The sequence below is a fragment of the Anabrus simplex genome, chromosome 4, assembly GCF_040414725.1.
Source record: "Anabrus simplex isolate iqAnaSimp1 chromosome 4, ASM4041472v1, whole genome shotgun sequence".
Classification (NCBI taxonomy): domain Eukaryota; kingdom Metazoa; phylum Arthropoda; class Insecta; order Orthoptera; family Tettigoniidae; genus Anabrus; species Anabrus simplex.
In genome coordinates, this window is record NC_090268.1 from 355,277,596 (window position 1) to 355,303,677 (window position 26,082).

General features: G+C 42.0%; 1 protein-coding gene across 1 annotated transcript in view; it reads left to right on the forward strand.

Moving 5' to 3' along the window:
- The window catches only part of LOC136872726 (aspartic and glutamic acid-rich protein-like), a 37,995-nt gene extending 14,164 nt beyond the window's left edge, over nt 1-23,831 (forward strand). The window contains exons 2-5 of the mRNA XM_067146553.2: nt 11,993-12,085; nt 20,326-20,463; nt 20,707-20,796; nt 22,024-23,831. Of these exons, the coding sequence (XP_067002654.2) occupies nt 12,013-12,085; nt 20,326-20,463; nt 20,707-20,796; nt 22,024-23,309 (1,587 nt within the window). The 5' untranslated portion in view covers nt 11,993-12,012 and the 3' untranslated portion in view covers nt 23,310-23,831. The remainder of the gene's footprint in view (nt 1-11,992; nt 12,086-20,325; nt 20,464-20,706; nt 20,797-22,023) is intronic.
- The last annotated feature ends 2,251 nt before the right edge of the window (nt 23,832-26,082 follow it).

Below are 26,082 nucleotides of genomic sequence, written 5' to 3' on the forward strand. Positions count from 1 at the left end.
GTTTAAAAACAGATTTCTTCATTCTTTCGCTGAGGTTCCTCATTTCTCTGGCCAGACGCTCTTGGCCCTTATACTTTTTCTTTCGTGGAATTCCCTGAATTTGTCAATTCATTCGTAACACCTTTATTCCAGATCTCTCTTGAAGTGATCCCAACTTCCTTCATTTATTTTGTTGTTACTTTCGCTTCCTCCGTGTCTTTTCTGTTCCTTTAACCAATTTTGTTGTCACTGTTAGTTTGGCGATTAATTTGAAGATTTTCTATGTTAATCTACATTCAATCTTTCTGAATATTTTCTATCTTCCATATATATATTTGTATATAGGGTAGGGTGGGGCTTTTTTAATCATGTCAGACTTAAGTGAACGGAAATGCATGAAAAAACAATTTTAATTTGATAGCAAAATACAGTCTTGTACTCTGTAGTTTCAGGCAGAAAATGATGCAACAATTAGCGCAAAAGATCATTTCATTTACTGACAAAAATATAAAATACACACCTATTGCAAAAGCTCACTTGTAAAATATTGTGGGGTAAATCGGATCACAGGTGGGGCTACTTGGATCACCCAGTTTCCATCACTTAAAATGCGTACAACTAGTAACATAAGCATTCAGGAAGATAAGTGTCTTCATATAAGAGTTTTCCTATCATGCCCAGATCACTAAACACATCTTCCGCAAGTAAACTGTTTTCGTCCAGCTGCTCCATCACAAACCTCATGGTACCAAGTTTCACAGTTCTCACAGCATATCCAGTCGCCTTTCTTGAACGATTCTGGGTCCAAGTACAGCATCAAACAGAACCCACACGCTGAATTTTCTTCGTCAGCTGATGATTCAGATAAGGAACTTGATGAATTTCGAAGAGATTTCTTCCTACTCGTTCTTGGATGATTAGGCCTAGACCTAGACCTGCTACAGTTACCCGCTGACTTTCGTTTCCTGCTAGCAAAGCTGCAGCTTTCTATTTACCAGTGCTTTCTCTAGATGTTCAGGAGGTGTCAGGTGACAGGCTAAGTACTGTACGCTGTTTACCTTCTTTCTGAAGACATTTTTGTTCGGTGATGTTAAAATAACGGATAAAGTTCCTGAAATAGGCCTAGGTAGTGGCTAAGGTCTAATACTATCAGAAAAGCTTTCTCTTTGTGAGGGATGCATTATATCAGAAGGGCGTGCGACGGGAGCATTTAAGTTTCTAGATGTACTGGCTTCATCAATAGGAGATACGGAACACAAATATCCCATTGAAAAATACTGATCCAAAGAGCCCGCAAAAATTGATTCGAATATCCCCATCTGCAACATTCTACTAAAATGTTAACAGTTCTTGCTGTTACCAACAGAATGCGCTAGTTGTCACGGTGGGTGGTGTGCTAGGCCTCTATCACACGCCTACAAAGCAGTAACTGATTCTCAATAGTGTAAGCACAAAGTCTTAAATATTACGTCTCCAATATTACATCAAGATAAATTACCAACTGCTGCCTCTTACCTCAGCTTATTTAAGCTAATATTGGTGGAATATGATGATAGAAATCTCGGTATAGTTAACTGATGCTTGAAGTCAGAACTCAACCCACACAGTTGTGGTTCACAACGGCTTCTGGCATGCGCTTCCTAAGTGCGCAGTGGACAAAATGCTTATTTTGATCCAAATAACCCGATGATTCAAATAGCCCCACCCTACCATATGTCTCAAATGAACTCAAAAACTAATGGACCGATATCGCTGAAAATTTTACAATTTGTTCTTATTACCCCTGGGAGGGTTTGGGAAGTGTTTGAAACGAAATCTGATGGGTAGTTCGGCATAGGGGGTGAGAAGGGTGAAAAAAAAGAAAATAGGGGAAGGTAAGTAAACCGCATGACAAGTCTGATCAGCGGGTTGCCTAACCAACAGTATGTAAATATTATGATGTGTTTTGTAAACTTATCTTCTTCTTCTTCTTCTTCTTCTTCTTCTTCTTCTATAAACGGTATATACAATGAAAAGTCCAAGTTCAGTCCCCATAGCATAGGGGGTGAGAAGGAGTGAAGAAAGAAAATGTCGAAAATGACAGAGATTACGGGTGAATGTGTGTGTATGTTTCAGCATAGCTCTCAGCCAAACTAGATACAAATATGACTTAATATCTGCAAAAATTACTGTAGGGGCAAGAAACCCCTAGCACCCCTAAAGGAAAGGGTGAAATGTAAAAATCCGAAAAAATGACCGATATTAGTGGCGAGTTCACAGTTTTTGAGGTAGCTGAAATGAACCGGGACACTGTGGAGGAAAACTTCATTCCCAATTGGGATGGGGGTCAGAAGGGGGTGAAAGGAACGTCCAAAATGACCGAGATCATAGATGTACGTGTGCATATTCCAGCACAGCTCTCAACCAAATATGATACTCATATGACTTACTGTTTGGGAAAGAAAACTGTAGGGCAAGACACTCCTACGGGCCAATATTAAAAGTGAAAACGATGTATGTTAACAAATATAGTTTTTATTTTGCATTTAATTACACGTTTTATAAAAATCTAACACGATTGAATTAATAAACGCGGGCGAAGCCGCGGGCACCTGCTAGTCTCCGGTCTTCTCTTGCGTATCGTATTTCTAACCTTCTTCATCTTTTTTATTAGAGCTATTTATTTATTTTTTTACTTTATTTTATAGATCTTCGTTTATCCATTTCCTACATGTACTACCTGATTTTTTCTCCACTCAGAGGTTCCTCCTTAATTCCTTCATTTTTCCTTTTCTTGGTCCGTAACAGGTATTATAAAGTATAGAATCCTTCTATTATATTTTTTCTAGTGGTTTGACGTCTCACTAACACATTGAAGGTTTTCGGCGATGCGAGGGTGAGAAAGGGCTAAGAGTGGGACAGTAGCGTCTGTACCGGGCGAGTTGGCCGTGCGGTTAGAGTCGCGCGGCTGTGAGCTTGCATCCGGGAGATAGTGAGTTCGAATCCCACTGTCGGCAGCCCTGACGATGGTTTTCCGTGGTTTCCCATTTTCACACCAGGCAAATGCTGGGGCTGTACCGTAATTCAGGCCACGGCCACTTCCTTCCCACTCCTAGGCCTTCCCGATCCCATCGTCGCCATAAGACCCATCTGTGTCGGTGCGACGTAAAGCAACTAGCGAAAAAAAAAGTAGCGTCTGTGGCCTTAACTAAGGCATAGCTCCCAACGTTTGCCTGGTGTGGACATGGGAAACCACAGAAAACCATCTTCACGTCTGTCGACAGTGGGATTCGAACACATTGTCTCCCGAATGCAATATTACGGCTACGCGACCCCAACCACACAATCAGCTCTCCCGGTCTCTTCTGATTTAGCAACCGTAATGTAGTGTATCGTCGTTGCGTCAGTGAAAACTACTACAGTATGTGAAATATTTCACTTTACAAGTTTGGCCGGTAAGGTTCTGTCATTTAAGATTCAGTAGTGAGTGCTAGTAATGTCACATAATTCTCGCTCTTGTACGACATATGTACTGCGGGTCAGTATTTCTCCCACAACATTATTACATAGCAATTCTCGCAGGTGCAACGACGGTATGATCTTGGCGTTGTAGGAGATTACTTTTTTGACATATTTGTTCTGTACTTTTTTTTGCTATTTGCTTTACGTCGCACCGACACAGATATGTCTTATAGCGACGATAGGATAGTAAAGGCCTAGGAATTGGAAGGAAGCGGGCGTGGCCGTAATTAAGGTAGAACCCGAGCATTTGCCTGGTGTGAAAATGGGAAACCACGGAAAACCATCTTCAGGGTTGCCGACAATGGGGCTCGAACCCACTATCTCCCGATTACTGGATACTGTGTTCTGTACTAACCTATACGGTAGTTTTCTCAGCCGTCTTTCTTTATTTTTTTTCTTATCAAGCCCATTCAGTTGACCAGTTCCCCGAGATATTTCAATTTACCTGCTTTCTTGATTTTATCGAATCTCGAATTCAGATGCGTTTGTTTATCGTATTTGGATTCCATGTACTCTGTTTTCTCTTATAGGAGAACTTAAGTGCTCTTCTTTCTACGGCCATTGCAAAATAATCAGCGAATGTTACAAGATAACATTCCCTCACGTTCTCGGACGTCGGTGGAAAAAATAGGCCTTCAACTTCCGACATGCTAATTAATGTTAATGTTAATGTTAATGTTTTACGTCACAGTAACTATATTTTTATGGTTTTTGGAGATGCCTAGGTGCCGGAATTTTGTTCCGTGAGAGTTCGTTTACGTGCCAGTAAATCTACCGACACGACTGAGCCAGGATCGAACCTGTTAAGTTGGGCTCAGAAGGCCAGCGCTCGACTACTTGAGCTACTTAGCCCGAAGTCTGCGATACGGGAAACATAAAATAGGAGAACTTACTCTATGATGGTAGCCAAACTTTTGTGAAGAGACGGTCCCGGAAAAAGAAGAAAGTATCGTAAATCGTATGGCGTTTCCCATAACATTCTCATCAACAGCAGCTAAAATTGACTGAAATTGATAAAATACGGACACGGCGTCACTCCCAGTTTTCAATCAACATACACTACAGCGCAAAAGAGTTATGATTTACTGAAAATTGTATTAGAAAAGTTTAGTACTTATCCATAAAGATTTGTTTAATAGAATATTAACGACTTTATGACTGGAAAACAGGTTGCAAGTTTTCATTTTCATTAACGACTTTCTACATTTTGGTTTCTTCAGAGTAATGTCCCTTTGCTGTGATCACTGCTATGCCTACTCTGAGCATCCTTTCTATCAAGTGGGGTAACGTTTATTCGGAGATGCACCTCCATTCCTTCTGCAGATGGCTCCACTGTGCATTTACATGAGTCAAGAATCGCTTCGTGACTTCTCCATCCAACAGATCCCAAAGAAGTCCAATCGGGTTGCATCCAGGTGTTTGGGAAGGGCATACAATGCTTTTATCTAGCTCTTTCCTCGCTTCTAATCGAACCAATATACTCCATGCCTACGCTAATCATTTAGCCACGGGGGCGGAATGTCTATTATTGACAGCTCTCAATACCTTCTTCAAGATATGTTTCCCCTGAAGTCGTCCCTTTAATGTAGAGATACTTACAGGTCCATCCCCAACTGATTAATTTCTGCTGTCAACATGGGGGATGTTTCCAAGTGATCACGTTCACTGGTCGCTACCAAGTATTTTGCCTTCGCTTGTTGACGTATCGTTATGTCTTTTATTGCGATAGCGATCGTTATTACCCTAAGTAGACATATACTCTACCTCTTGACAGTACAATGTACACTGTCCCAGGACACCTGTGCTTGCTTTGCTATTACACGCATGCTGTCACCTTCTGTGTGTAAGTCAACTATTACAGTACATTTTTCTGTCAGAAGTTCCCTTCTATCACCCATTTTAATAGAGAGAGAGAGAGAGAGAGAGAGAGAGAGAGAGAGAGAGAGAGAGAGAAAGGGCGAGCGATAGAGATTTATTAAATAAATAAATCGTCCGTTCTCCGAAGAGGGCGACCATCAGATCCGGAATACAGTCAGGTTACAATTTCAATGGAAATTAAAAACGACAAAAAGTGGAATTTTAATTGTTAATGCTGTTATCTTCTTTTGTCCAGGATTAGTGACGAAGAAATGTTAATCACCTTCACAGGTATAGATGGAAATATTCCTCCATATAGGGTTGGCGGCAGGAAGGGCATCCAGCCGTAAACAGGGCCAAATCCACATGTGCGACGCAGTTCGCACACGCGGTAGAAAAAGAAGAAGGTATAGATGGAAATGAATGATTTGTAGAGAGTCCCTCAATATCTGTATTACTAATTTTTTTTCTTTTTCGCAGGATGGAACTTTCAAATTTTGTAATAATTTGCTCCGAGTAGCAGGCCTCTGACAATTCATCGATCGATAGACATTTTATACTTTGCTGATAGATAAGGCAAGCATGGAACATGAATAGCTTTCTTTTCTAGGTCCACATTCCGAGCCTGATTTGAGTTTCTTTTAAAGCGAATGGTGGAATCTAGGACCATTGCTTTATTATCCTTTCTGTTGATGGCTATAATGTCAGCCCTCCAGAGTCACCGGTAGAGATACAGTGACCCTCCTGGTGTACCTCCCATCCACGCTGTCTCATGGATTGAACAATCGACGTTCTTACATGGTGGTGGCGATGGTTGCATATTAGCTCAGTGCTGCGGCAGAATCCCAGCACATATCCAATAGTTTCTCTCTCATTGCAGCCATTTTGGCGGCATGGGTTATGCTGAATAACCTACCGGGAATCGGTCTGATTCCGGTGAGTTTGGATGACATCCTCACTGCGTTTATATATTCAAAAGAGGACAGAGGTGATTTATGAATCATCCAGCAGTTTGCTTTCGGGCAGTCTGAATATAATTCTACTCCCTTTCCTTTATGTGGTTATTGGCAGCTTGAATGAAAGGATCCATTTCTCAAAATTCCACGTAGTTCTTCCATCAATCCTTGGCTGAAGACTTTCTTTTCGTATGTCAAGTCTGTGGAGTTCCATATCTTGCTTTTCAGGTAACTTCCTTACGTATTGTAGATGAACATCCTGAATATGGAGTAAGTGATTACAAATATTCTGGCTTTATATAATTATTTTTGTATATCTCAAAAGTCTATTTTTCTTATATGAGCTGTTTTAGAAAAATCTATTCAGTTGGACGCCTCGTATTTTACATAGAATTCGAAGTCAAAGGACATGATTCTCCATTTTTAAAATTCCAAAATGCATTGGTTGGGATTTGAATCTCAATAGGCTTGATGAGAAGGTTTTATTTTGTACAAGGTTTTACAAGGTTTTATTTTTTACAATTTTGGGTAGACATTTATTTTCTGACAAACCTGGGCACGCAGCGCAGCTGTGAGCGCGAATCCGGGAGATAGTAGGTTCGAACCCTACTGTCGGCAGCCCTGAAAATGGTTTTCCGTGGTTTCCCATTTTCACACCAGGCAAATGCTGGGCTGTACCTTAATTAAGGCCACGGCCGATTTCTTCCCATTTCTAGGCCTTTCCTGTCCCATCGTCGCCATAAGACCTATCTGTGTCCGTGCGACGTAAAGCAACTAGCAAAAAAAAAAAAAAAAAAAAGAATACTAATATATTCGCTAACAATATAGATACGAGATACCACGAACGATATCGCACATCGCTTAACGGTACTCAGCTACGTGAGCAGGCCGTGGCAGTGGCCTTGCTTGGCCAGCCAAGCTCACACCAAGGTAGCCCGGGCCGCTGAACTGCGCGCTCTAGGCCACGGCCGTGCCGTGTAGAAAATAAAAAGAAAGACTAACGGAACGCACTGTGCGTGAGAGTTGGTCGCACCTTCAATCAGCTGTTTGTAGAAACCGAAACCTATTCCGTGGATAGCAAGTGCGGTAAAGAGTGGTGTGAAGGATTAACCCTTTGAGTATCAGCCGATTTTGTAGATTCCGCTCCACGACTTCTAAGTTGTCCGCCTCTGTGGTGTAGTGGTTAGCGTGATTAGCTGCCACCCCCGGAGGCCCGGGTTCGATTCCCGGCACTGCCACGAAATTTGAAAAGTGGTACGAGGGCTGGAACGGGGTCCACTCAGCCTCGGGAGGTCAACTGAGTAGAGGTGGGTTCGATTCCCACCTCAGCCATCCTGGAAGTGGTTTTCCGTGGTTTCCCACTTCTCCTCCAGGCGAATGCCGGGATGGTACCTAACTTAAGGCCACGGCCGCTTCCTTCCCCCTTCATTGCCTATCCCTTCCAATCTTCCCATCCCTCCACAAGGCCCCTGTTCATCATAGCAGGTGAGGCCGCCTGGGCGAGGTACTGGTCATACTCCCCAGTTGTATCCCCCGACCAAGAGTCTGAAGCTCCAGGACACTGCCTTTGAGGCGGTAGAGGTGGGATCCCTCGCTAAGTCCGAGGGAAAAACCGAACCTGGAGGGTAAACAGATGATGGTGATGATGACTTCTAAGCTATTTTATCTTCAACTGTTTCAATATTTTGAGAATAATTCTTTAGTTTGAAATTGAGGATTTATTTTATTAATGAAGGAACATCTTTGAACATTCTTAAAGGAACTAAATTTTCTGCTTTTACTACTTGTTTAACGTCGCACCGACACAGATAGGTCTTACGGCGACGATGAGATAGGAAAGGTCTAGAAATGGGAAGGAAGCGGCTTTGGCCCTAAAGGTACAGTTCCGGCATTTGCCTGGTGTGAAAATGGGACACCACGGAAAACCATCTTCAGGGCTGCCGACAGTGGGGTTCAAACCCACTATCTCCCGGATACAAACTCACAGCTGCGACGGCCAACTGGCCCGGTCTTGAGGAGATTTCTGGGATGCATGTGGTGAGGTGAGACAACAGAGTACACTGATGAATTATTCCCACAAACTGTCACACAAGGCAAATAATTATTTATTTTAGAGCATGTACGTGGGAAGTTCAGTTTATATCACTTGTGTATAAAAATCTGTACTCATGGTAAGTGTCAAGCAGGTTCTAAGAAGTCTGTCTGTTAAGTCTTCAGCTCCGAGGCTGGGTGGATCCTCAAAGGTTATGCAGTTAGAGGGAAACATCAAAAACTGATGGAACGTATAAGACATGATGAGAAAGAGCGAAATTGTTTGCTGGCGCTGTCCTCTCTGATGAAGAGAGTGCTTATGAACAGTACTTTTCAGAACATCTAGTTGTGCTCCAAATATAATTACTAAACATAACCTATACCTATGGTTCTAGTTTTCATTCCATGCTCTCAAGGAGAACGGTGTGTCTTTTGAAGGGTAACTCGCTCTTTGAAGCCAGGGATATTTTTTTTTGGGGGGGGGGGTTAATTTGTGGTGTGGAGAAGGTGAGGGAGTTGGTAGCCTATAAAAGGATCTGTCCCGGCATTCGCTTTAGGGTAGGAGAGTGGAAAACCAAGGGAAACCATTCTCAGAGCAGCCGACTGTGGAAACCAGCCCCTCCGCCTCCCGAATATAGATTTGCAAGACAGCCAAACACAGCTGCTGTTAAGCCGAAGCCTTCACCACTCGGTTGAAAATCTGGGCCTTGGATGCCGGAATATCGCCATGTCGGAAATTAACAATATGGAATGATCTAAAAACCTGAGCCCCCAACACATATCAACAACAACAACACTACAGCCAACCTCTGATCTAGAGGAATTAACCAATTAACGTTTCAACCCCCCAACCCGGTCAGGAATAGAACTCCAGACACCTTCGACCAAAGTGCAGCATTCTAACCATTTAGCCATGGAGCCGGACAAGACTACCCTGACTAACTATTGTTTTAGTTGAGGCGTGTTCTGCCTCCTCTGCTGCCACTTATCTCTGCTAGATGTCATCACTGTTACAATTACAAAAGGTAATTCATCAACGACAGTTATCATACATTTGATTCTGAGGCAGTAATGAATCAGAAAGCATTCTATGGGTGTAATAATCCTCACGCTCACTAGTCAAAGTAGATCGGTTGGCAAGAAGATTGGTTCCGGTCTAGATATGCTAGTGACGTGAAGGTATGTAAAGCACACCACCCATATAACATCGTAAACTGGCTGATGGCCAGATACTGAAAATGAGTACTAATGATTCTGAATTCCTTTACACTTCTATATTCTCCTTTACTGAACGACAGTACTGAATATATTCCTTCAGCATCATTCTATACGGTAAGTTTTAACACGACACAAACTCAAAAGTGTAAATATTTACCTTCATTACAGTCATTTGCAAAAATTTTGTTTCTAACATCTTGTTTGGATGATAGTTTTGAAGTACAGTACAATCGCCGACAAAAATTAATAAAAGATTCACTCACTTCTCTGCAGTACAGTTTTAGTTTTTACTTCAGGGAGTGCTCGCTTGTGTGGTGTAGTGGTTAGTGTGAATAGCTGCCACTGTCGGAGGCTCGGGTTCGATTCTCGGCTCTGCCACGAAATTTGAAATAGTGGTAGGAGGGCTGAAACGGGGTCCAGTCAGCCTGGAGAGGTCAACTGAGTAGAGAGGGGTTCGATTCCCGCCTCAGCCACCCTCGAAATTATTTTTCGTGGATTCCCACTCCTCCTCCACGCAAATGCCGGGATGGTAACTAACTTAAGGCCACGGCCGCTTCCTTCCCTCTTCCTTGTCTATCCCTTACAACCCCCCCCCCCCACAACAACAAGGCCAGTGTTCAGCATAGCAGGTGAGGCCACCTGGGCGTGGCACTGGTCCTCCTCTCCGGTTGTATCCCCCGACCCAAAGTCTCACGCTCCAGTATACTACCTTTGAGGTGGCAGAGGTGGGATCCCGCGCTGAGTGCGATGGTAAAAGCAATCCTGAAGGGTAAACGGATTAGGAAATAAAGACCTCAGGGATGCGCCCGAAGATAGCACGACTCTTCCCCCCCCCCTCCTTCCCCCCCCCCCCCGCAAGGCGATCAACAAAAGCTACGTTGCTTCCCACATGCTGTTATATCTAAGAAGAGAACGAGACAGCACAGAGGGTTGGTAAGTAGTGGCAGTAAAGGAAGTACCGCGTCTGTCCCCATGTCAGACATGCTACCAGGCAGATTTGGTATTACTAAGCCAGAAGAAAACCCCGTAGGCAGAAAGTTATAGGTGTAAAACCTGGCAAGTTCCACATAGCACATGTAAAGATGTGAGCTGAAAAAGGCCAGTAATGTTAGGAAACATTATCATGCACAAAAAAGCATTAACAGTGCCAAGTGAGTCCAATTATTCTGGGATTCTGGGAATCAGTCCTACTAGGCACTGCTGTGGCTAGCGTGGGCTTTTCTGGCTACCGAGAAACGCCAAGAGATATTTAACGTCCTTCCTCAGAACAGGGATTTCTTGTCATTTAATGAGGACTTTCTATCTCTCCTCGCCCTCTCCGTCCTGCCTCAGTAAGCGTACGTCCAGGGCTTCGTGTTAGGCCATACTTCTCCAGTCTTGTCTAAAAATTAGATCTTTTAAGAGAACTTCACATGATCGAAACATGTATTTCGTCAGTAATCACCGCTATTTGCTAACCAAAAGCAGAAGATTACATCTATTTTCTATTTTTGAACGAAATTGCATATGATTGAATATGTTATTTATTATTTCACGTGATCATTTATCAAGAAAAATATATATAATCGTCAGTATAAAATACATGTTTTAACATTTTCTCAGGAATGTGCTATTTTGTTATCTAGCAATAATTAATAAGAAACAACACACTCGTGTGTACTTCGTTTTCTGTTATTACACAAGAAGAATCACTGTGAAATATACACATATATAAAGTATAAACAGTAGTTCCGCTATCCCATTCTGATGTTTATTTGTAATATGTTTATTTGTAATAGGAATAAGTGGCTAATTTTCAGAAAAAGATCCCGTCCGTGTAAGCTGTGTCTGCAAGGTCTTATTTACATGATGCGGGAAAAGTGAAATACAGTATTCTCTTTGCCCTCAAGTGTACGTTCGAACGTTCGAATTGCCTTTCATCTTGTACTTGGATCAAGATGTGAGTTGGTTCCATTTTTTCAGACGTCCTACCGTAAGAGACTTTGGACCTCCCAGTACTTTGTGCATGTGGTGAGATTGTGTATTAACCACCTTGCCGTAGCTGCCTATTTCTGTAAGGAGATTCATGGACTGAAATTCTTTGCACCATTTCTGCACTGATTATCTGGATCAAATATTCGTTTATATGATAAGGAATTGGGAACTGGAATAATTTACCAAGGGGACGTTCGATGTATTTCTAACTTCTTTGAAATCATTAAGAAAATACTAGGTAAAAAACTGATAGGGAATCTGCAACCTGGGTGAGAGCCCTAAATGCAGATCAGTGATGACTGAATAACTAATTGATTAACTGTTTGTTTGTTTGTTTGATTGATTGATTGATTGATTGATTGATTGATTGATTGATTGATTGATTGATTGATTGATTGATTGATTGATTGATTGATTGATTGATTGATTGAATAATAACACTACCACCATCTAAATACTGATTTTCTGTGTTACAGGAACGACGTCCGCTATCAAGATGCGGCTTTCCGTCGTATTTGAGCTTCTGCTCATCTTTTTACTCTTGGCCTTCGCTGCATCCAGAGTTATAGGTAAGTACCTCAGACTACAACCTAGACAGATTTTTTAACTTGTCCCTTTTAACATCAATTTTACAACTATACAAAGTTCAACTGCTTCTTGTATTTCGTCGTACTGACACAGACATATTTTACGGCGACGATGGGATAAGGCCTAGGACTGGGAAGGAAGCGGCTGTGGCCTTAATTGCTTGGTGAGAACATGGGAAACAAAACCATCTTCAGCACTGACGAAAATGCAAGCTGACAGCTACGTGACCCAAACCACGAAGCCAACTCACTCGGTACTATACAGTGTCTGTAGAGTCCTGTCACTTGACGGCCATTGGCAGAAAACATCAGCGGCTATGTTTTTCATAATTAAACACATCATAATACAGCAAGTAAAACAAATTCAATTGTACGTTATTACAACACAAGAACCTCCCAATAAAATAAGTCGTAATTACTCATTTTTACAAAACAGTTTAATATGACACACTCGACTGTCCTATATACACTGACTGACAGAGCAAATGCAACACCAAGAAGGAGTGGTCAGAACTTTATGCCAATTGCAGGGTAGACTGACGTCACTGAGGTATGCTCATGATGTGAAATGCGCCGCTGTGCTGCGCACGTAGCGAACGATAAATGGGACACGGCGTTGGCGAATGGCCCACTTCGTACCGTGATTTCTCAGCCGACAGTCATTGTAGAACGTGTTGTCGTGTGCCACAGGACACGTGTATAGCTAAGAATGCCAGGCCGCCGTCAACGGAGGCATTTCCAGCAGACAGACGACTTTACGAGGGGTATGGTGATCGGGCTGAGAAGGGCAGGTTGGTCGCTTCGTCAAATCGCAGCCGATACCCATAGGGATGTGTCCACGGTGCAGCGCCTGTGGCGAAGATGGTTGGCGCAGGGACATGTGGCACGTGCGAGGGGTCCAGGCGCAGCCCGAGTGACGTCAGCACGCGAGGATCGGCGCATCCGCCGCCAAGCGGTGGCAGCCCCGCACGCCACGTCAACCGCCATTCTTCAGCATGTGCAAGACACCCTGGCTGTTCCAATATCGACCAGAACAATTTCCCGTCGATTGGTTGAAGGAAGCCTGCACTCCCGGCGTCCGCTCAGAAGACTACCATTGACTCCACAGCATAGACGTGCACGCCTGGCATGGTGCCGGGCTAGAGCGACTTGGATGAGGGAATGGCGGAACGTCGTGTTCTCCGATGAGTTACGCTTCTGTTCTGTCAGTGATAGTCACCGCAGACGAGTGTGGCGTCGGCGTGGAGAAAGGTCAAATCCGGCAGTAACTGTGGAGCACCCTACCGCTAGACAACGCGGCATCATAGTTTGGGGCGCTATTGCGTATGATTCCACGTCACCTCTAGTGCGTATTCAAGGCACGTTAAATGCCCACCGCTACGTGCAGCATGTGCTGCGGCCGGTGGCACTCCCGTACCTTCAGGGGCTGCCCAATGCTCTGTTTCAGCAGGATAATGCCCGCCCACACACTGCTCGCATCTCCCAACAGGCTCTACGAGGAGTACAGATGCTTCCGTGGCCAGCGTACTCTCCGGATCTCTCACCAATCGAACACGTGTGGGATCTCATTAGACGCCGTTTGCAAACTCTGCCCCAGCCTCGTACGGACGACCAACTGTGGCAAATGGTTGACAGAGAATGGAGAACCATCCCTCAGGACACCATCCGCACTCTTATTGACTCTGTACCTCGACGTGTTTCTGCGTGCATCGCCGCTCGCGGTGGTCCTACATCCTACTGAGTCGATGGCGTGCGCATTGTGTAACCTGCATATCGGTTTGAAATAAACATCAATTATTCGTCCGTGCCGTCTCTGTTTTTTCCCCAACTTTCATCCCTTTCGAACCACTCCTTCTTGGTGTTGCATTTGCTCTGTCAGTCAGTGTAATAAACTGCCAGAAGATACAGAAAGGTACCTCCCAAAAATTTTCAGAACTAAAATAAAGAAATAAGTAATACAGGGTTGATACTATAGAAGATGTCTGGTAAATGGTACAGCTAGCCGAAGAGGTACTAGACTTTTCTGAAAATAAAACATAACAAACCTTTTTTATATATGGTGTTTCGAAGATATAGTTCGTTAAAATTTTGATGTAAATAAGTAGTGGGCAACGCTTGTGTCTGACGCATGGCAGTGACACAGCTTGGCACGTGTTCGGTCAAGTAGTGGCTCCATTATGTATAACAGAGAAAGCCGGCATGTAACTCACAGCGTCTCTGCTGTATTTGCTCACACACTACACGCGCGCGTTTGCTTTCCCAGGAGTGTTTGCAGCATGGCCACGTGCAGATACTGCAGGGCGTTGCGAAGTTAATTATCAGTTCTAAAATGCACTTAACTTAGAGCAGTCTAAAAAATTTATATTAGTATTCTTTTCCACTCAGCATTCTCCTTAGCTTGGCTTGCTGTGCAATTGCTATTATGTGAATAACGAATGTGACTGCTTTGTTAATAAAAAAAAGACAAAGACAATGTCGCGATGGGGTAGGGTGGTTAGCTCTACGCCTGGCCGTCTTTGCCTCCAGGAATTAACCTGGTACTCATTTTTGGTGTAGGCTGAGTGAACCTCAGGGCCATATGCACCTCCGGAAGTGGAAATCTCGTTTCTTAAATTTTACGACGTCCTTCCGGGCGAACCGAGCACACCTTACCGCCTCGGCCAGGCAGCCCTGTTTTGTTAATCACTTTATGTTATATGTTTTATGATACTATTTATTTTATTAGTACTTTGTATGTTCTCTGTGTATTTTTTATGCAAATTCATATGAACATTGTTGTTTAAACTGCGCTGCACCTTTAAGAATTCGCGCTCAGTGCTTTAATAATAAAGAACCTAATTCAGCTTATCCTAACTATTTCTGGGTTCACTGGATCCACCCAGCTCATGTTGAATGTGGCCGGGGGCTTCCTGACGCCACGTGATTTTTGAGGTGAAAATCTCAACCCAGGATCAACCAGGACTTCAACCTTGGCCTTCTGGGTAGGAAACCATAGTGTTAAACTGCTGAACTAATCACGCCCTCATCCCAGTGCCTTGATAACCAAATAAAAGATAAAATAGATTGTTGAGATCATACAGTATTGCGTACAGTAAATTGAGATTGATCAACATGCAAAGCGATATCATAGCACCGCTAAAACAAATCTAACAAGTAACTTAAACATCTATAATAAAATAAAATTATGAATGTATAAAGAAAAGACTAACATTGATAAACAGATGACACAAAAACTGAATATGGAGTCGATTTTAAACTGTAATGTAAAATTACTTAGACAGTAAGGCAAAATGATGCTAAATATGAACTTCAGAGAACATTCAATTTAACAGTGTATATAAAGATGAAATATAAATATATATATATCTGGGGAGCACAGGAAGAATGGGTTTGTTCAGAACATTATTTTGTTATTCATTCTGTCAACTGAATAATGCATTAGCCAAATGACATGTAAAGTACTGGAGGATGATATTTTGTGCAAAACTATTTGTGCACACTAAGACTGAATGCTTTTACGGAGGTCGATCCCCACTCAGTCCGGTGGTATTCAGAGGTCAGCCTCGTGTCGGTAAATTTACTGGCATGTTAAAGAATTCTTGCGGGACAAAATTTCGACACTTCGGTGCTTCCGAAAATCAGAAGTTTGTGGGACCTGAAACAAATAACATTATTATTGTTGGATGTTGTTAGAAGAAATATTGGTAGAAATACTGAATGAGAACAGAGAGGGGTTTTCAAGATGTAAACCTAAAATACAAAATTTCAATTCTGAAGAAAATATTAACAAGAGAATTAATAAGCAGATGAGGTTCGAAAACCCGTAGAAGAAACAGAATTGAGTATGGTATTGTTAGATACGGAAAGACAGAAAACAGGTTATGTATGAAAATGAATCCAGTTTACGGACATAGAAAGAGTGCAATAACAACAAAATGTTGGCACAGTTCTGTAAATAAAATCAAATAATAATAATAATAATAATAATAATAATAATAATAATAATAATAATAATAATAATAATATCATTATTTCGTTGACAAAAGCTACTTTCTACATTATTTACTGTTTGTAGACAACCAAGTAATAGTGATGAAGATTCCGATGACGCTTCTTATATGATGAGGAAATTAAGTGAGGAATATCAAATGCGGGGAATGAATTTGAGTTACAGTAAAACAGAATATATTTTGTTGCAAATCAATTCTGACAAAATGTTAAGGACTTCAAGTGAAGAAATAAAGATCGTCAGTAAAGTTAAATATTTAAAAACCAAACCAAACTAAACCCCATGGCGCAATAGCCTCGAAGAACCTTGGCCTACCACGCGACCGCTGTTCAACCCGAATACCTGCAGATTAGGAGGCGTCATGTGGTCGGCACGACGAATCCTCTCGGTCGTTATTCTTGGCTTTCTAGACCGGGTCCGCTATCTCAGCGTCAGACAGCTCCTCAATCGCAACCATGTAAGCTGAGTGGACCTCGAACCAACATTCAGATCCAGGTCGGAAATCGAACCCGCGTCCTCCAGGTAACAGGCATCACGTTACAACTACACCACGGGGCCGGAAAATTCAAATATTTAGGATTAATAATTTAAAGATCAGGGATAGGAAACAGTTACAGTAAGTTAACTTTTGGTCGTAATCGAGTTAGCGGTGACATTGGACCAAGTTAAATTCAGGTTTACTACATTTCGGACTTAAGTTATTCAAAGCATATGATTTTGTATCTTCTTGTTTGATAATTATTCTTTCGTTTTGGCTGTCTATGGACCACGTTAATTCGAATTCAGCTTCATCTGTTTCTGCGCTTTAATCCTCGTCCAGTACTCCTTCAACCTTTCACACTGCAATCTCCTCGTTTCTTCTGTCCATGACGTTTGGGGACGGGTTCCACCTTTTTCGTGAAACCTCTTCCTGGCCTTAATCTTCGACTTGTAAGCATCTCTGTTGATGATTTCCGTTCCTTGTATTCCCATTTCTTCCAGGTCCATCTTCACCTTCTGGTACCAGCGCACTGTCGTTTTCCTGGTCTGAAAAATTCTTATTATCTGATCGGTCAGTCTTCCCGGGTTCATTCTAGATATGTCGGAAGAACATTGCTCTCCTCTTCCGGATGGTATCTGAGATCTTTTCCATCTTGAGATATAATTCTTGGTTTCTTTCTTTCTGTATGATCCATCCTCTGTTCTTTGGGGTCCCAATATCTTCCTCAGAATATTTCTCTCCACTAGTTCCAACTTCTTGACTAATACTGTTTTTATCAGGTTCAAACTTTCAGCTGCAAATAGAGCCTCCGGGCGGATTACTGGTAGTGCCTGAGTTTTGCATTGATCGAGATATTCTTCTTGTAGGTGTTCATACTGTAGTTAGTTTATATGCCAAGTTCATCTCGTTGATTCTCGATAACAGTGCCTCCCTTTTTGACAGGTCTAGCCACTCCCCCAGATATTTGAATTTCTCCAATTTATGAATCCTTTCTCTCACAACTTCCATCCATCTGGGTGATGTTTTGATTTTGGTAAAGTATTGTGTCTTCTCGAAGGAGAACCGTGGGCCTGCCTTACATACTTCTTCCTGAACTTGGGCAATTTGGTTCTGTGCCTCCTCATCTGCAAAGGCTAAACAGGCACCTCCAATTCGTTTATTCTTGCATCCCATTCGTATACCGCCTATCCCTTGCATTTTACGGCGCCACCCTCTAATCACTTTTCAAGAACACAATTGAATAGAAGGGGATATAGTCCATCTCCCTGTCTGACCCCTGTTTGAATACCAAAAGATTCCGATAGGATCCCTCTGAATTTGACCTTGGATGTTGTGCCAGTCACTGTCTGTTTAACGAGTTCTCTTCTCTTCCCGCCTAGACTCGGTGCTTCTAGGATACGAATCATTGTTTTCTTTTCTACGGAATCGTAGGCCTTTTGGAATTTCTTGTTTCTCTGTTTTTGGTATGCAATGACGTATTTTAGGTTCAGGATCTGTTCCTAACATGACCTGCCCTTTCTAAAACCTCCTTGATACTCACCAATTTGTGGCTGCAATTATTTTTCTGCCCTATGTAGCAGTGCCTCTAAAAATGTATTATATTTCGTTTTTCTGAGTTCTGAAGGAAGATGAATTACCTGAATTTTTCCCCTGACGCTTCAATTGAAGCTGATGACACACTTTGAAACTGAGAGACAAGTAATTGAGGGTAGGAGAATAATTGGGGTGCATAATTCAATATTATTAAGTATAATATTTTAAGCAAAACAAAGAAATGCATCTACAGTTCTATGGTGTAGATTATTATACTATATGGAGTAGAACTATAGGTAATAAGCAGACTATATGAAAATAAATAATTAGCCACTTAGATGGATGTTGGGAGGAGAGCAGCTAGAAAGTCAAAACTGGATAAAGTAGGAAAATTTGGAATCAAGAAAATTATGGGGGCAGAGAATAATCTGTTGGATGTGATTAAAGAAAGAATATTAAAACGATATGGATATGTGAAAAGGATGATAGATAACAGAATGCCCAAATGATGTTAAACTGGAAAGCTGAGAAGAACAGGATAGGAGGAAAAATCTAGGGAAAAGTGGATGAATGGTGTACGGAGGAGCATAATAGAAGAGGTTTAACTAAAGAATTTGCACAAGGTAATGAATTATGGAGGAAGAAAATATGTGGACATATGGGTTGGGTTGTAGAAAATTCCTAAATAATAATAATAATAATAATAATAATAATAATAATAATAATAATAATAATAATAATAGAATGGCCTCGGATACCGTAATGCAGATATTTTGATTTTATGCCATTTAGACTGCCTGCTTGTCTATTTTGACGTTTTATTTTGCTGTACCAGATGGCAGAGAAACCAGAACTCCCTTAGGCAATCTATGACTGGTGTTTGTTGAATTTTGTTGGGTAAATACCAAAGATCTTTTCTTGATACGAGAATTAAAAATAACGAGGCGAGACTTTACAGTCTTATAAAAGACTAAGTGATGGTAAGGGAATAGCATCCAGCTCTTTGGCTGAATGGTCAGCGCAGTAGACTTCGGTTCGGCAGGGCCCGGACTCAATTCCTGAACGGGTCGACGATTTAACTGTGTGTGGTTAATTACTCTGGCCCCGGGACTGAATATTTGAGTTCATAGAGGTTAAATTTATATTTACGAACATCAGTTAGCAGTCTAGCATTACCTGACGCATAATCTATTCAATTATTGAACTTAGTTTAACTCTATATTTAAAACTTAGGTATAAAAAAGGGAAAAATGAAAACTGTATTTATTTACGTCAGCCGTGACACCAATGAAACAATAACTAATAGATTTCGAAGAATAAAAGCAATTACAACATATTTCAGTGAATAATTAAATAACATTCAAACGAACACTTTACTTCAACAGTTAAAACCACTGAATTTAAATACCTCGGTTCTTGTATAAGCTCGGATGTCAAAACGCTACTCGAAGCTCGAGCATCAGTAAACACAGCCGGTGGAATGCAGATTTCTTCAACGCACAACACCACCAACCACCACGGAAACACGCAATAGTGAACACTTCCATCCATACAGGTTTGGCGTCAAGAAGGGCATCCGCCCGCAAAACTGGACAAATTATATAAAGTGCTTACCCCCAAGAAACTGAGATAAAGGCCAGAAAATTGAATAGAGGATGAAAACAAGGAAACTTACAATTTTATTAAGGAGTGAATGATTAAATTGAATTTAATTGAATTAGTTCTGTTGGTAACTTACATGCCATTGAGGCTGAAAAACCCCTTTAGTAGGGTTTTCATATAATAATATACAGGTTTATGAACACACTAACTAATGTTTTATAATATTAAATAAAACATTAAACTTAAAAATGAATTAAAATCCAGACACCATATCCAGTAAAATTAAAACATACATTATATAACAAGTAAGAAAATAAAACATTAAGTCAATGTATTATTTTAGACTACAAGAATCAAAATAATTTAAATCAAAAGCAAAGAATAAAACAATCCTCTAGGAAATATACATATTTCTGATTGTTAGACACAAGAATGCGTGATCTCAGCCCCTTGGCAGGAGAATAGAACAGGCGGGTACAACTAGTTCGATAATTATTTGTGAAAGACTGGAAGGAGAGGAGATTTATATTATCAATAAAATGTTTCTAAAACACAGTGCATACGGCTCTTCTGACAAGCAAAACTCCTATGTTCCAGACCCCAAAGACCAGGCCGCAGCCATGGCGAGGAAGAACCAGAGGCAAGGACCACCCAACCGCTACTGTGCATGCACGAATCTCATGTGTAACTGCTGCAGAGACTTCTCGCTGCCTGTGGTGCCCATCAAGGGACCTGGTGAGTACCAGCTTCCAGTATGAAATTTGCTGAAAAATAAGAGAAGTAGAATAAATTACAGGGTTTCAGAACCTTAAGCAGTAAAGTATGAGTATGCTAATTTTCCACAATAAAATTCATTAATATTATCCGTCGGTGTAACTTGACAATGTAGTGTAATTCATGTGATTCATCGTATATACAAATTATTCATCAGCATTTTCAATAAAAATAATTTACTCCACCCATGTGCCTTATTTTCAGGTTGTGCTTCCATAACTTACCTACAAGGTGATTCTATGATGGTAACCATGAGCTTTGGTGATCGAGTTCTACAAAATATTACAGTAACCGGTAAGTACGAACAGCTTAATATGTTCACATATCCCTCTTCTATATTCCTTTCTTCCCTTCTTTCTTAATCCGTTTACCCTACAGGGTTGGTTTTTCCCTCGGACTCAAGGGCAGTGTCCTGGAGCGTGAGACTTTGGGTCGGGGATACAACTGGGAAGGAGGACCACTACCTCACCCAGGCGGCTTCACCTGCTATGCTGAACAAGGGCCTTGTAGAGGATGGGAAGATCGGAAGGGATAGACAAGAAAGAGGGAAGGAAACGGCCGTGGCTTAAGTTAGGTAACACCGCGGCACTTTCCTGGGGGAGAAGTGGGAAACAATGGAAAACCACTTCGAGGTGGGAATCGAACTACCCTCCCCCCTCCCCTACTCAGTTGACTTTCCGAGGCTGAGTGGACCCTTCCAGCCCTCGTACCAATTTTCAAATTTCGTTGCAGAGCCGGGAATAGAACCTGCGCCTCCAGGGGTGGCAGCTAATCACATTAACCACTACACCGCAGAGGTGGACGTTCACATATCACAGGTCCCTTATGGTAAAAACTAAACGAGACCTAATACAGGCAAGCTACTGAAGAAAAATAGAAAAAAACATACTGTCCATTTCCTTCGACATCCGTTTTCCTACGGAATTCTTGCATCAAGCAACACAGTTTTATTATAAATAATTCTCTATATTTAAGACAAAAGAAATAGGCTATGTTATGGGGTTTATTTCTGAAAAATTAATTCATACAAATTTTTTAATAATAATATTTATTTTGCTTTACGTCCCACTAAATACTTTTACGGTTTTCTGACACGCCGAGGTGGCAGAATTTAGTCCCGCAGAAGTTCTTTTACGTACCAGTAAATCTACTGACACGAGGTTGGCGTATTTGAGCACCTTCAAGTACCGCCTGACTGAGCCAGGGTCGAACCTGCCAAATTGGGGTCAGAAGGCCAGCGCCTCAACCGTCTGAGCCACTCAGTCCAGCTACAAATTTCAAACGGAGATGTTTAAGAAATTGAAAATTTCACTTGCGAAATTTTGTTCGTGGCAGAACCGGGAATCGAACCCGGGCCTTCGCGAGTAGCAGCTAACCACATTAACCACTACACAACAGAGGTGGGCTGATACCCAATACGGGACTGTAAAAAATTCATGCGTCAGTTTTTGATTGTTCAACTGTACTTTATGCATTATAGACAGTTATAATCTGATATTATAAAATTGCATGTCTTTACAGGTCAGCGTCCGAAACCGGTATGTATGCCTCTACCAGGTGGAATTTCCAAGTTCTGCGGTCGTGTGTACGGTATCTCACGGCAAGGAGAAGAATTCAAGGCGTGCCTTGGTCTAGAGCTCCGAGCTCTCGATGATGTGGAAGCAGCGCTACGTGTCTCCTGTTTCAAGTTTGGCCCTCAAGGTCTGAACCTTGAGCCAGCACCACCTCTCCCATCCCCGCCAGCACCTGCCGCCGTCACTCAGGAAAATGACGATGATGATGATGACGACGATGATTACGATCTCGACGATGACGACGATGATGATGACTTGGAGGACCTCGCCGGAGGGGATGATGATGACGATGACGATGATGATGATGACGACGATGATGACGCTGACGATGCTCCTGCAAGCGATGATTCTCCAGATTACACAGGATTCAGTGTGTTTGGTAACGATCTCCTGGGTTTGTTCGGTTCGGACAGCAGCAAACCTTCTAAGAAGAAAGCAGAAAGACCTGCTGTAGCTCAGACAAGTGCAAGGCCTGTCAAATTGACTCCAGTTAGGAAACCAGTGAAGGGCTTGGCGAAACCTTCCAGTAAGCCTCCAGTGAAGTTGGCACAATCGACAACCCCCAAACCAACATCACCGCGTCCAGTTCGCAAGCCAGCAACTCGCAAGCCGACCACTGAAGCTGTCCAGGTTCAAGACGAGAAATTCGAGGAGCCCGTTACTTCGACGTCGATGAGCATTACAGAGGTGTCGGGAGACACGATGGAAGCCACTTCCATGGCAGCGGAGAACATCAAGGACCACGGAGGGAGTGTCACAGAGGCTGATGTAGTAGCCAGCCAGGATCAAGAAGAGTCTGCTTCAGCGTCTCCATCTACACAAGCTGTGAAAGTATCTACGAGCACAGCTGCTCCTCATAAACTACAGCCTAATGAAGTTGACGTCGAGAACGAACAGGAGGAGGACGATAGAGAGGAAGACGAAGAGGATGATGATGACATAGACGATGATGATGATGATGACGACGACGATGATGATGATGATGAAGACGAGGAAGAGGAAGAGGAACAGAGTGAAACAGAGGCCACCCAAACAGACGGACCTACAGAGAAAGCTGAAGAAGCTGAACAAGAGGAGAGAGAAGAAGATGATGAAGATGATGATTATGGAATCGGACTAGATGATGGTGATGATGACGACGACGCCGATGACGACGATGACGATTTAAGATCACATAAGAGCTCTCCGGTGAGAAGCGCGAGGACCCACAGAAGAATGCGTTTTGATAGGTGAGAAGGCTTCGTAAACCACATCATTCTCCTCCAGTGTACACAGAATGTAGGCATCTTGGACTGTGCAAAACAGCTTTATTACACTGTAGGGAATAACGGGACCATCGTGGTAGAATGAGACAGAGCTAGGAAACCAGTCATTTTCTTCACTGAAGAATACTCAACTCTACAAGGGACTCATAAATCATATTTATTCTGTTATATACACATGTGCTCTAAGTATCAGCAAATCACAAAACATTACTCATGCTGATTGACTCAGTATGAGTACCGCTATTTATTGTCCACTGTCAAGTCAGAAATGAACTCAAGACGATATTTGTGTTGTGGATTGTGAGCAGGAAAGATGTCAGTACTGCTGGAATCTTTCCAGTTCAGCAGAATTCAGAATACCAAGATAATCCCAGTGTTCATAGAAACTGTCTTAATTTAAGTTATTTATTTAATTTATTTTTTACTTTTTGTAAAAGCCATATTTATTGTATAATTTATAAAACTTGTCTGAAATATAACAAAAAATTGATTTTCCTTTCTCATTATTTCTCAATGCACGCTTAACCTTTCAGATTTTATTTCGAAAATTATTCCAAGACTATGTCTACCACACAATTTTTTTTGGAAAGCCAAAAACGTTTCTGTCCTACCGTCTCTCAATCAGTAGATGTTTTAGAAGTTAATAATTCTGTACCAGTTACTTGGACATGATGTTTGACGAAGTTTAAAAAATCCACAGTTCTAGCCCTTCAGTCAAGCAACTCAATGTTGAAAACGTCCTAGGGAAAAGAACTACGAATTTTAGGCGAATAAAATATAATAAAGTATAAGAATTATTCCTAAAAATTATTCCTAAAATTATTCCTAAAAATTACAATCCTTTTCTCAGTTATCGTTATCCGGTCGATTAGATCACGGCCGAGCTAGCTAGAGCGACGCATCAAGTCGGCCGTGATTAGATTAGCAGTTTGCCTTTTTCTTCCACTATGAGCGCTAATGTGAGTCAATGCAGAGTTTCACTTAAGCACCACTATGAGTGCTAATGTGAGTCAAAGCATTGTTTCACTTAAGCACCACTATGAGCGCTAATGTGAGTCAAAGCATTGTTTCACTTAAGCACCACTATGAGCGCTAATGTGAGTCAAAGCATTGTTTCACTTAAGCACCACTATGAGCGCTAATGTGAGTCAAAGCATTGTTTCACTTAAGCACCACTATGAGCGCTAATGTGAGTCAATGCAGAGTTTCACTTAAGTACCACTATAAGCGCTAATGTGAGTCAATGCAGAGTTTCACTTAAGCACCACTATGAGCGCTAATGTGAGTCAAAGCATTGTTTCACTTAAGCACCACTATGAGCGCTAATGTGAGTCAAAGCATTGTTTCACTTAAGCACCACCATGAGCGCTAATGTGAGTCAATGCAGAGTTTCACTTAAGCACCACTATGAGCGCTAATGTGAGTCAATGCAGAGTTTCACTTAAGAACCACTACGAGCGCTACTGTGAGTCAATGCAGAGTTTCACTTAAGCACCACTACGAGCGCTAATGTGAGTCAATGCAGAGTTTCACTTAAGCACCACTATGAGCGCTAATGTGAGTCAATGCAGAGTTTCACTTAAGCACCAGTACGAGCGCTAATGTGAGTCAATGCAGAGTTTCACTTAAGCACCAGTACGAGCGCTAATGTGAGTCAATGCAGAGTTTCACTTAAGCACCACTATGAGCGCTAATGTGAGTCAATGCAGAGTTTCACTTAAGCACCACTACGAGCGCTACTGTGAGTCAGTGCAGAGTTTCACTTAAGCACCACTACGAGCGCTAATGTGAGTCAATGCAGAGTTTCACTTAAGCACCACTATGAGCGCTAATGTGAGTCAATGCAGAGTTTCACTTAAGCACCACTATGAGCGCTAATGTGAGTCAATGCAGAGTTTCACTTAAGCACCACTATGAGCGCTAAAGTGAATCAAAGCATTGTTTCACTTAAGCACCAGTACGAGCGCTAATGTGAGTCAATGCAGAGTTTCACTCAAGCACCACTACGAGCGCTAAGGTGAATCAAAGCATTGTTTCACTTAAGCACCAGTACGAGCGCTAACGTGAGTCAATGCAGAGTTTCACTTAAGCGCTTATAACTGCGTTCGGTGTGGACATTTTTCAAAAAATCAAAAATCCTCTGAGGGTACTGAACCCAAAAAAAAAAACATTACAGAAAGAATAATGTAAATAAGTTAATTTGGCTAAGATTTGAATAAAAAAGAAGGCAAATAAAGAAAAGCGATTTTAGACAGTTTTTTCGGAACTGAATTTAGGCCGGAAGTTATTTTCGAAATTTGTTTTTTAGTTTGGTATCGTTATCCTGTATATCAGAACGTCTCCAAACACTCAAGTAAGGGGTAAGGGTGTATTATGCCCGAAGGCAGGTCCGATCCTCAGCAGAGGTATGCCTGAGCCGGAGTTTACGTACGGTAGGGTGGCCAGTTCCTTTCCGCTCCTCCATTCCCTTACCCCCCACCAACAGCGCGTGGCAACCCATCCAAATCTTGACCACGCCCAATGTTGCTTAACTTCGGAGATCTCACGGGATCCGGTGTTTCAACACGGCTAGGGCCGTTGGCACACTCAAGTATCTATGAAAATTGATGGTACTTAACACAAAAAATGAACCTAATTCAAGTAAGTATACAGCTTTTGCATTAATAAATACCACGAACCTACTACGCTGGCGTAGCAGGGGGTGAGGTGATACTCTCACGTGGCGCGTCCCAGGTGACGGA